Below are 13,309 nucleotides of genomic sequence, written 5' to 3' on the forward strand. Positions count from 1 at the left end.
CGATTTCCATTTAGTGGCCACGTCAAAATGCATTAATTTGAAAGAATTCCATTGACTTCAATGGTTTTTGGATCAGGCTGTAAGTCAACAGGTGCTCCTAACCACAGAAAAGCTAAATTATTTGTTTCACAGTATTATAGGCAATTTACCTGTTTCAGTAACTAAAAAGATGCATAACTTGCACTCTCTTTCACTGAGAAAAATAAGCTTTCTTTATCAAAGTTCACTGTAGTCAATTTCTACTGTAGCAAGAATCATTTTCTTTAGACTCAAATGTAAAAAAGATGTACTACATTTGTGCCTTCCAGTTTGGCAGGGATTTATATCCCGGCTATAAAAATGTTCTCTGGACTGCAACTTACATAAAGCTCTTAGCCAGGCAGGGAACATATTTTATTAATTTTTTATTTTTTTCATATGTCCAATAAATGTAATACTAAATTATGAAAGGGCAAAATGAAATGTAGCTCTTTCTCATGATCAGATGTTTTGATGTGTCCCCAAACCACTTTGTCTTTCAGAATTTACTGCTAACAACTTGTTGGAGGGGAAGGTCAATCTTTTGAATGGAACTGCTGAATTGCTGATTTTTAAATATTTGGAAATGGAGTTAGAGACACGAACAGTAACTTTTTTCATTGTTTTTATTATACTCATTAATAGGATATGATGAAGTCTCTGTAGGATATTAATTCAAAATAAGCCCAGAAGTGAGACTCTTAAACTGGGTATTTGAGAGAAAACCATTCATACAACCACAAGTTACTTTACTAGTCATTTTTAACATTTCTAGCTCTACTGCTGCCGAAATATATGTCTGAAAGAGAGCCTATTTCTTTCCAATTCCAGTTTTGCTCCCTTTGTGACCCTGGACATGACCCGGGTCATTATGAGTCCACAGTATCGTTATGGATCATTCCTATGTAAAGGAAAGGAAACTGCTAAATTCCCCTCACAGTGTCTTGAACAGCCTTCCATTCAGGTGGTATTTACCACCCTTTGGCAAAAGCCAGACTTGAGGCCTAATATCAGTGTAAATCTCCAATATCTGTAGATGTACAGTCATCTACATTAGGCCTTGGTCTGTGTTTCTTGGCCCCTTTCTTTCCACTCTGGCCCACAACAGATCCTAAAAGAGGCATGCCGGAGGGCTCTGCTACTGTCATCAGAAGCCCCTTTTAAACTACATCCACTTTATAAACCTGGAAAAAGAAATCACAAAGTATCAATAAGGGCAGCATGAACTTATCTGCAATGTTACACAGGGCTAGGGACTGTAATGCCATTTTGTCAGCCCTCTGTGCTTCCTACACAGCCCTTGCAGAGCAGCTTCAGGAAGTCCCATGGAGAGGAAGATGCTGCAAATATTGTACTCTGCCCCTCTGGTGCCTTGAAGCCAGCACATACTGTATCCACCTATCCTTTGTTTACAGAAGCATGCAACTCCATCTATCTCATAATTCTGGATTTCTTACATCAGACTGTTTCTGTATGATGTCACAAATGGGACACAATGACTTAATTGCCAGACCCAGCAGATGAAGAAAAAGACTTGCCGGGGGGGGGGGGGGGGGGCGCTTTTTTAGTTTTCTTCTTCTCTAATGCTGCTAAAAAAATGGTGCCCAAACATTTTGCTTTATGGGCTGGATGAGCAATGCCTGGTTTGTCCATGGGTCCAATCTGGCCAGTGAGCCTGATCCACCATGAGGGCTGGTGCAGTGGGACTGATCCAGCTTCATGGAGTGGGGCAGTCTGGCCCTGACTTGGCCAAATTGGGGAGGGGGAGAGGAGAGAGTATGGCTCATCCTGACCCTGACACATGACTGGGGGTGGGGTGTGGCCCAGCCCCAACTCAGCCATGTGGGGCTTGAGAATTTGGTAGGAGGGAAGGAGTGGTGGGATTGCCACTGCTGCCATGCCACCAAGTTATCTGACTTGGCCTGCAGGCCTGGGGTTGAGCACACCTGTTCTCAAGGTCTCTATTTATTGAGGAGTCTCTATTTATTGAATACCTGCAATGAAACTTATTTCTCAAGGTCTAGATGCATACTTAGATGATAGACTTGTAGAATCTCTGACTTGAGTGATAACCTGCTGAATAAGTAGTACATTTAAAAAGTCTAAATATGAATTTACAAGATAAAGTATAGCAACTTCAAATGAACTGTTGCTTTATGCAGTACGTACGTGTTATATGCATGTTATAAAGAGTTGAAATACTTATTTTCATGGCATGCTGCTCAGAGGGAGCCATTATGGCCTTTAAGTATATTGTATGGGTTGTAAAAATTGTATGGACATTTCTTTTATTAGAAACTAGTGTATCTTGTCAGCCAATATATTCATTCTCCCTCAGTTACAACCCCAAGCCTAAAAGTAGGTTAAACCAGGGGGAAAAAATGCCAAAGTGTGTTTCAAGCTGATCAAAGCAAGAACATTTAGGGATGAAAGTCTAGACTCTGTCCCTGATCTCCACTGCTGCTGCCAACACTGCTAGCACTGATGGAACTGCACTGCCCACCAGTGAGGGAATTGCTAATATTTCCTAGTATACATGTGATAGCAAAAAGTGCAAATGGGGAAAAAAAGCAAATTCTAGCCACCACCATCACGAGCTTGGTAATAAGTTACCAGAGTTGTTTATTCTCCCTCCTCTGGAATGGTAGGGCTACAAAAAATGTTGAGTGGGTTGCACGGTACACCAGTAAAGAACCTTGCATGGTACACTAACTCTCTTAGGATACGGACAATCATAGCTTTTAATGGCTTTCAAAGGAGAGGGGGAGAAGCCACTCTGATAAATCTCTGTACCTTTAACTCTGAATGAAATAGTGTTAAAATGAGGATGGTTCTGTGAAATTTGCATCTTTACAGAATCATGTAGATATAGCAGTTGTATTGTAACAGTTAATATTGGTATCACTGGATATTGATACAATTATTACTTCTGTCCCCCCACCTCTCTTGGTCACCTGGGCAAAGGGCTACTTTCCACGTTGCCCCTCAACACACCTAGAATATGTAGTTTTGTTGTCATTGGCTGAGTGGCACAGAGCTGGACTCTGTACCTCTTCAATGGAAAAACATTAACTCAATGCACATTTTAGTATGTGAGGCTCATAGGACATGATCAAAAGCCATTAAGGTCCATGGGAGTCTTTCCATTGATTTCAGTAGGCTTTGGATCAGGCCCATAGTTTATGTGCACAAGTCTACCAGTTCATGCCTAGCATACTAGCTTTTTCCATGTGTTACGGAGGCATCCTATGAAACAATCTTCTACTTCCATGCTCTCTACTCTTGCTTTTTTTTCACTTTGCTTTACTCTCTGCCAGAAGGATGAGTGACATTGTTTGGAGCTACAGGCTTTTACCCTTAAATTACCCTGTTGTGCCTCAACGTTGCAGGGTCTGTTGCACAACAGGCTGTTGTACTTACTGTATCACATCAAGAAAATAGGAAGAACTCAGGATGGAATGTCTCCAGAAAGTGTCAGTCATAATTTCTTGCCTTTTGTGAAATTAGGAGAGAACAGTAATATTGCTTTAATATGTTTTGTGATTTAATTACAAGGCATATCTGGTCAGTGTAAAATGAAAACATAATGCAGGGAAGAATTTTCTATAGAGAAGCACAGTGGTGAATCCGTTTCAACTAAGTGGGCCAAATCCTCTTGTATCACAGGTGTAAATATAGAGCAGTGGTTCTTAACTTCTTTAGGCTCACGGCACTCCTTGGAAAATGACAGCTCTTGCTTTCACTTTTTTTTTGACTATGGAAGAATAATGCAGCAATTCTTCTGCTGCAAAGAATTTAGAAAACCCACAGCAGGACAGAATGTTTTTTGACCCTATGAATTCCTATTCAAAATCTCTGGGTTTATCTTGTGAATTATGTATAGGTGTTTGCACACATAACAGTGCTAATATTATGTAACACCCTGCAGTACCTACAAATGGATCTAATGGTACCCCAGGATGCCACAACACTATGGTTAAGAATCACTGATACAGCGTCTGCATTCATTTATATATTATTACACCATGTATATATTTAGTCTAGGATTTTAGACAATGGTGTATAACATGTTTGATATTGCTTTGCAAATAATAATTGTAATGTTGCTAGCATTACTAGAGCACAAAACTTAAAATGGTACTGCAAGTGAAACCACGGTTTGAATTTTCTTTATGCTGTGGTTCTTTTTTTACCACAAAGATTTTACTAAAGTTTAACATGTAGACTCATACTTTTTATAATAAAAGAAATAATATTAATATAATACTTTACATTTACACAATACCTTTCATCTAATGATATGAAGTTATTTTACAAGGGTTTATTTACTGAGCAGTAGGACACATCTCTAAGGTAGTTATGGAATATATTATGACACAGTTCTCTTCTGCCTGAAAATGCAGCAACTATTTAACAGCAACATGACAGTTTAGGATATGAAAAAATGACATACCCAGATGAAAAAGCAGAGAAAAGTTAGCTAAGCAGACTAGTCATATGAGCTAGATTTACCTTTCTGCTTATGAAACTGAAAGAAAATTCTTCATGATCACAAGTGATCAGAACCCCAGCTTTGCACCTAATCCAAAGAGTAATGGGTCTATTCAACACCGGGTGCATCTACACAAGATGTTGACTGCACGGTAGCCTAACAACACTGTGCAGTAGCATGCCAGTCCAAAACCATGCTATTATAACCTACTGTGCAGTGTTATTAGGCAACTGTGCAGTAAGCATCACAAAAAAATGTTCAGTGGCACTACTGTGCATTAAACATAGTTACTGTGCTTTCAGTTACTACTTCAATAAGGGAGTACTAAATATGTAGTAACTATGGTGCACTAATGAACATGTAGATGTGCTCACTGACATCCAATGAATATTACAAAAGTTACAGATAGAAAAGGCATATTTAGTCCCCTTGTTTAGCTCTCTTTCAAAACATTTTCTAGTTCCTAAATATCTCAAATGAAGGGAAATCTTATCACTTCCCTTAAAATCTATACTGGAATCTATGCATCATCAAGAAGACGTTCTTTCTAATCAGCCTAACTTTTTCTGTGCTTAATTTCTTCTCATATTTGAAACTTTTCTCTCATATCAGAAGGTGAAGGAAAAAATACGTAGTTTGTCCACTTTTCCTAATATGCTTTATAAAGGTAAATAAATGTTATCATCAGCGTATTATGGATGGAAAACTGAAACACAGGAAAAACAGGCAGTGACTTGCTCATGGTCACCAGGTGAGTCAGTAGCAGAGCTGGGAACAAAATCCAGGAGTGCAGATGCCTAATTTGGCAGTCTTTCCCTTGGACAACCACAACTTTCATTATTCAGTCAAATAGCTCCTTTTAAGGAATTATTTTGTGGCTAAGAGAAAATTAAAGACATTTGGGAGACGATTTCTTTTTCCATGTGATGCACATGATCAAAATATGCATAGGGTTAAAATTATTTTGAAAGAAGCTAAAAACACTGGTGGACTTTTGAAAGCAAAAAGAACTGCATTTAGGTGTCCCCTAATGCTAAACATCAGTAAAGAAGCTGTTGGGTTTTCTTTTTACTTGGCATAAAGAATAAACCAAGATTATATCAAAGCCTGGAAATCTAGCAAGTACAGCATATGAGACTTATTGTAGCATAGTAATAGAATTTCCTTTTTTAATTTCTAACTTGCTGCAGTGACAGTTTTAAAAAGCTAAAACACATCTTGGCCCCAGTGAAACCAATGGGAGTTAAACTAGATCTCTGTGGGGCCAGATTTTGGTAGCTTGAATGCATTCTAGATTGCTAAACAGATACAAGGGTACTTCAGGAGTCCAGTAGGAGCTCTCCTCTAATACACTCATTTTTATTTGTGCAAACACTACAGAGTTGCTTCATACTTTTATGGCGGCATGTTCTGCTTTTTCCTTTCCTTCTACAGTGATGCAGTAAAATAGCAGAAACTGGCAAGAGCAGATATAAACAGTATAACCAAGAATTCAAGGCTGCTGAGAAAAATTGCCCCAAACAAGCGCAATTCCAGTAGCTAACTCAGGCAGGTAGTCAAACTTAAAAAACAAAACAAAACAAAACAAAACATGACAAATGCAGTTGACTCCCATGAGAGGTTAAAGGTTTGAGGGGTTTTTTTGGGCTTGGATTTTTAATTTTCCTTTTTAGTAATGTGAGAAAAACAGATTTCAGTACAAAGTTCTAGTTATTACTTACTCTCACTGCAGGAGTTGGAGTCTCAGAATTAAATGCTTTCATTTCAGTTAAATGTTACAAGACCTTACATTTTGTTTCTTAAACATTATTACAATGCCAGAGATGGGAAAATACATTTAAGGACCTGTTTCTGGTCTCCCAGACCAATTTTATGCATATGAAACACTGTTGGCAGTGACAAGATGTGTCATGGCTGCAGATAAGTGTGGAGTCATTTTGGGGCTCGTTTAATCTTCTTCATTGTTTTGATTAACAAAATGTTCATCTTGTTGACACCTTATCATTTCAGTGGATAGCTAAGGACCGCAGTAGTTCATTTCCTCATAAATATTTAATTTAGAAAAAGTCTGCTGAGCCACGGCACTTTTGACACTTGTATCATCTGAAACAAATCTTCTCACTTTTTTAATCAAACAGACCATGTTACAGGCACAGTTGGCTAACTATTTACAAAGCACCTAATTAAATCCTACTTAATTCTCCCACTCTGAAAACCCTGTGTCACTGGTGTGTGGACTACCGATCACACAAAATGCATAACTTTCTCATCCCCTGGACATGAGTTTATAAACTGCAAAACTGTAATGTACAGAAATCTGGTATAAGATAAACTCAACCTTTAAGCTCCAGTTATTGGGGGGGGGGGAAGTGAAGCAAACATAAATTCAGAGGATTGAAGAAATAAGCTGAAGAATCACAGTAAAAGACAGGCAAATCTAGTTTAATGTTTACATGTAGAAATTACACATCACAGAGATTAAACAGGATTTTAACTGTAACATAGCTGCAATGAAGTGATAGTCATTTTGTATTAGAAAAATAATCTTGATGCAGTTATCCGATTTTTGGTCTACTTAAGTTCATGTTAAGATGGATTTACATCATTGATCATAATGACTTTGCCCGTGTGCTTTTCCACAGTCCGGTATCAATATTCTTTGGACGAAGGAAATAGTAGCTGTTTATTTATCAATGGTTTTGCCCTTTGGTTGCAAGCAGAAAAAAAAACTTGTTTTCACTTATTTAAATATCAGAATGAGAGTTTGTGATGATAAACCTTTTGGTGTTAAATGAATTTTCCCTAGCAAGTTCCTTGATTTTGATGCAAGAGCAGATTTTATAAAAGCTGATTGGAGACCTAAAGCATTGCCCCATATGCAAAAAAGTAGATATACTTTGTTTTTCTAATCTCAGTAAAAAAACACTACTGTTTTAATGCTACTTGTACATAGTGGACTAAAAACCCCTGTGCCTAACTGACAAAACTGTAGTTTCAAAATGTATAATACAGTTACAAACATTTTCAATCTAGATTGAAGAAAACACGTCTGTATTGACTCAGAACAAGTTTATTTGCAATTAGACATCTCATGCAATCATGCAGGACCACTAACTATAGCTGTAACTTCCGAGTCTAAAAGACATTGGGTGAAAAATCCTCAACATTTAAGATAATTTTCATATTAGGAGCTCTGTACTTGAGCTGTAAATAATTTTCTAAAGGAATGTACCCACAGATTAAAAAAAACATACACACCTTTATCATATTTACAAAAAATATTTAATTAAAAATATTTTATAATTACAGTAGTCTATTAAAGCATATACTTTTCTCACTTACACTTATAGAACATCTCTATATATACACAGTATGAAATGTCACTCATTTATCTATACAATATGTAACATTCCTGCAGGGAGAAGAAAGTTCCCTGGGCCCGAATAAAATCATCTATTTTAAACAATAGATGTCAAATATATCTACAATGCTCTGGTAGATTAGTAAAGCTTCACAATTCAGCTGTTCTGTCCTTTTATAGTTATACTTCTAAAGTTTGATTTACTCTTGATCTTCTATCCAACAGAAGAGTCCTGTTTTTCTGCTTAAGGTTTAAATCTCCTCCCACCAAAATAAACATACAATTCACATCTGATATAAAAGGAACAGGGAAAAAAAACAACAAAAAAGGATGCGTTTAAATGCTATGGATGTGCAAAATGGTGAAAGGTTCTCTCTTGGAATGAAGTATGGAAACGACTCTGGGGTTGAATGATTTTTTCCTCTGGTCTGATGGCTGATATTTCTTTTCCCCCTCCCTCTCTAATGTGCCTTTCTCTGTTCCTCTGGCTCTGGATCTGCCTGCTGCACACCTGTGGAAGAGGAATGAATAGAGGGGGTGTGTGAACCATTCTGCTCCAGACTGACTGGCGCCACCAACAAAACACAAGACATGCTTGATCAACAACCCAAAACAAACCAGGTCAAACAACAACCGCAGCTCCCAGGCTAGGCCAAACAGGAATACACAGCTGCAAGCCCCAGCTAGAAGCGCTTGAGAAGGGACTTTCATAGGCAAGTCTCCCTGCAAACACTGTTGGAGCAGCCCAGACCCCATGTCTGCACCACGTATGAAACAGAGATGGAGACAGTTGTAACACAAGGAAAAAAAAAATCTTCCTTCAGAAAAGAACATAGGTGCACTCAGGTCAGAGAGGCATTAGCACTCCTGAAATATGATTCAGGGCGTACTGGAGGAGAAATGAACTCCTCAGGAAAGTGCAGTGGACTCCAGCTGATTCCAAAGGAAGAGTTAGCTGAAACATTTACAGTGCAAAAGGGCACTGGCATGACAATGCTATGGATGGGAAGGATGCAGCCTCTGCGAGGTCTCCAAATGCCCAAGCGTGGCTTGCAACTCACCTTGGGTGCGGAGTTCAGCGGCACAGGATGCTGTCCCCCTGCTTGTTCACGGAGCCAGCCTGCACAGCAGTGAAACAGATCGGTCTTAGTACGGATTATTAGCTCGGCCCTGATCTCCCTCTTCGCTACCCTACCCGCTGGGTCTCCATCACACCACAGGCAGAGTGGGGCCTGGAGGGGAAAAGCCCCACAATGGAAGAAGCCACCACAGCGGGCTGTCAGTCTAGGCCAACAGAGCCCTACTGTCCCCAGATCGGTACCCGCTGGCCTCCAAGCTGGATGCCAGCCCCATCAGGGTGATCCTTCCTGGGCTTGCGTGGGTGTTGCCTGCCAGGCAGGCTGGACTGGGGGTGTCACAGGTTTCTCTCTGGTTCTGGGAGAGAAGATGCTTGTCTAGGGGTAAGAGTGGATGCCAGGGAGAGGAGAGCCCCCTCCCCTGGACCACTGCCACGTGTGCATCCCCCTCCCAAAAGCTGTCCCCACTGAAGGGGGGAAGCCCCTCCAGCCGGTGCAGACTCTTGTGTCTACACATACATAAACCAATACACACACACCATGCACACCCCAATACATACCAGTATATGACACACGTGCGCAAATACACACGATACACCCAGTATACACAAACACGAGATACTGCACACACATACTGATGACACAAATACACAGCTACATGCGAGAAACAAACACACCACACACGATATAGCATACACACAAAAATATGTATCGTACATGCGTGCACACATACACACCAATAAACACAAATACATACATGCACGCCATACACATGTCCACACACACCAATACACACACACACACACACACACTGGTCTAGGCACTCACGATACACCCAGCATACAAACATGATACAGCACACGCACCAATAAACACAAATACACACACACAGGATACACCACGCATACACAATGCACACAACATACACACAAACACGAGATACAGCATACACCCCCCACCAATAAACACAGATACACACAGCATCATATCTCCTCCACACACACACACGGGTGCAAATACACACACGTGATACACCAGCATACGCACAAACACGATACAGCATACACACACGTACCAATAAAGACAAACATGCACAACACCATACACCCCCCCCACACACAGGTGCAAACACACACACACACACGATACACCCAGTATACACAAACATGAGATGCAGCATGCGCATACTGCTACACGCGAGATAAATGACCCACACGGATGCACGCACACAAACACGATACACCCCAATAACCACAAAAACACAGAGACACCATACACGCGCAGTGATACACACAAACATACACGCCCACACACACCTATGCACTCACCATACCCACACACACAGATACACTTTTACCATATGCTCACACACACCCATACGCACAAATATACAAACCCACACACCCCGATACACACAAACATACACGCCCACACCCCCCCTCAGCTGAACTCACCGTGCCCACACCCCGAGCTACCCACTTACCGTACCCCCACACACCCCGACACACACGCCCACACACGGAGCGATGCACCGACCATACACACACACGCACGCACGCACCCCCGGCAGAGGCAGAGGCAGTGGCGATGCAGCCCGCACACGCGTTCCCCCCGCCCGGCGCCGGGGCCGGGGCCGGGGCCGGGGCCGTCTCTCACCGGGTCGGTGTTGAGGGCGCTGAGCGGGCTGCGGGCGCTGCCGGCGGGGCAGGCAGCCGGGTGTAGCGGCGGCGGCGGCGGCGGCCGTAGCAGCGCTGGGTGCGTCTCCAGCGCCAGCTGCAGGTCGAGGATGTAGTCGATGACGTGCTGCAGGATCTCCACTTTGCTGACCCGCTTGTTGGGCGGGATGGTGGGTACCAGCCTCCGCAGCCGGCTGTAGCAGTCATTCATATCGCACTGCAGGCACAGCGCCTCGCCCGACGGGCTTCCCTTGCAGCCGCTGTGCTCAGCCAGGCAGCGCGGGGGCGCCGCCTGCTCCCCCCCGCCGCTGCCGCCACCTCCCCCGGCCTGCGCCTTCCTGCCCGGGTGCCGGACGGGGCTCACCGCCTTCATGCTGCCCCGCGATGCACGGCCCCGGCCTCGGGGCCACCAGCGGTCCCCGGCTCTGCAGGCAGCCTCCCGAGGCAGGGGGAGGCAGCTCCGTGCCCCGCCACCGCTAGCTCCCCGCGCCTCCGGCTTCCTCTCCAGCCCCGGCTGCCTCTGCTCGCCCCGCTCCCCGCGCCGCCCCCTATATAGAGCACGGGGTGCGGGCAGGCGGGGCGGCCCGGAGAAAGGCGGGGGGGGGACTCTGTGCAGAGGTGAGGGAGTGCGGGCCGAGCCGCGCGCTTTAGCCAATCGGCGGCTCCCCCTCCCCGCATGGAACGCCGCGCTGGCCAATGGCGAGGCCGCTCCATTCCGTCAAGGCTGTGGGGTCTCGGGGAGAGGAGGAGCAGACAGAAGTTCCTTCCGAAGAACTGCGGGAATGCCAATGGCATCCGTTCGCCTGCTGCTGCTGCTGCTGCTGCTGCTGCTGCTGCGGAGGGGGGCTGCCGGGTCCTTGCTGCTGCCAGCGGCCCCCACACACCACTCGGGAGGCATCCCCTTTCCCTGAGCCCAGCGCAAGCAGGGATGATTTATGATAGCGTTTTTGCCTTCCACAGGGTCCCCCCCCTCACCTCTTCTGTGCATCTTTCCCGCTGCTTGATCATCCCCAGGAGAAATGACTTCTGCGGGGGGGGGGACACGTTTCTGTCCCCCTGTCAGGGCTGTTCTGCCCCTTGTACACATCTTTGGAGGAAGCTGGGTTACAAGAAAGGGAGAAAGAAATCGGAATCGGACTTGAGTGCCAAGGGGGGAGCTGGGGCTGGAGGGAAGGCAAGAAAAAAAAAGCAGTTGCCTTGGAACATTAAATTAGAGCCCATAACCATTAAAAATGCATGGAGACGGAGTATTTAAAATTCCTCCATGACATATAATATTAATCCGTTTTATGTAAAATTCATACCTGTAACTTAATTTGCTCCATTAATGCGTCAGGTCACGTATTTGTAAATGTACCATGTTTTAAATATGATGCTAGAAAGGTCCAGAGTTCTGTACTTTGGAGACGGTGCATTAAAATTAACGGGCACGTACCGCAGAGTCCTGCTTAGGTCGTCTTGCTGCGGCTTGCAGCCTTTTAATTTAATAATGCCTTGCTTCAACTTTCTGTTAAGTCCTCCAGAGGATTCGGAACCACCGCTCCGGAACTGAACATCAGGGTAAGAAACAAAAGGCCCAGTCCTGCAACCGAATGCAAACAGCCTTTGCCCATGTAAACTGCCTCACTGCTTCCAGTAGGACTGTTTACCTGGGTGAATGACTACTTGAATGAGTAAGGGCTGCAGGATGTGGCATTAACATTTGTGAGTCGAATCCAACAGTAGGAATAAAAATCATAATTAATGGTGATTAGTGGTTGCATGGCCCCTCAATGCCTAATCACAAGGCATGATGCATAAAGGGTACAGTGAGAAACACTTAAATCTGGGACTCTGAATAGGAGGAGGGGGTGGAATGACCTTTTTAAAGGTATAAAGAGTGCATTTTAGTTCTCTGTCCCACCCTCTACGTAGAAATCCCCATGCAGAGGCCCATGTACCTGCTTAACTTTACATGCCATGATTAGTTTCATTGACTGTAGTCGGGTTCCTTGCAGTGCAGACAGTTTAGCACCTGTGCAAATCGGTGTAAGGTCAGGATCTAAATTAGCAAGCTAAGCTGTGACAATGTCATGGTAGACGTTTCCATGAGCTATAAGCAGTAAGGCCTGATTCTACTCTGACCACTGGTTTGACACGCTGAAACTCCACAAAATGGAATGCAGTTGCTCCTGATTTTTCTCAGTGTGAGAATTACGTTGGGCCCTACTTGCACATTCTGGCTGGAGCTTGTTTGTCTGCCAGAATCCTGATGATATGAAACGGCATAATGATTTCATTTTGTTTTGTTTTTTACTTAAAAAAAAAATCTGTAGGTCATGTTCAGCATGCATACTAAAATCTAACTGATCCAGTCTTTAAGATCTCCAAGAAACTAGATGCACTGTCTTATTTAATTGTTCTGTTTATGCAGAATCATTTCTTGGAGCTCACCTGATCTCACCTGAAATTTGTGGGAAGTCCCAGCATGTAACCAGTTCTCCTGGAACCAATCTGTTGTGAATAGATTAGATACATAAATGCCCATGGCACTATAGAAATCCCACTGGGGATGAATTGGCTCCTATGAGATGAGATGAGTCAGTACTTCTGGAAATCTGTGAGGAATTTTGATAGGCTACAGATCTGTTTTTTCATCAGACTTCTGTCATAGCTCACAAGTCAAATGGTAAGTCATGGATTTTTG

At 43.3% G+C, this 13,309-nt stretch overlaps 1 protein-coding gene across 1 annotated transcript; it reads right to left on the reverse strand.

Annotated features, from left to right (window-relative positions):
* Positions 1 to 6,936: 6,936 nt before the first annotated feature.
* ID4 (inhibitor of DNA binding 4) lies at positions 6,937 to 11,174 on the reverse strand. Its single transcript, XM_006260955.4, has 3 exons — positions 10,604 to 11,174; positions 8,933 to 8,991; positions 6,937 to 8,382 (listed from the first exon to the last, which is right to left on the reverse strand). The coding sequence occupies exons 1-2, from the start codon at positions 10,994 to 10,996 to the stop codon at positions 8,947 to 8,949; spliced, it is 438 nt and encodes a 145-aa protein (XP_006261017.1). The 5' UTR covers positions 10,997 to 11,174; the 3' UTR covers positions 6,937 to 8,382; positions 8,933 to 8,946.
* Positions 11,175 to 13,309: the final 2,135 nt, after the last annotated feature.

The sequence above is a fragment of the Alligator mississippiensis genome, chromosome 3, assembly GCF_030867095.1.
Source record: "Alligator mississippiensis isolate rAllMis1 chromosome 3, rAllMis1, whole genome shotgun sequence".
In the NCBI taxonomy this organism is placed as follows: domain Eukaryota; kingdom Metazoa; phylum Chordata; order Crocodylia; family Alligatoridae; genus Alligator; species Alligator mississippiensis.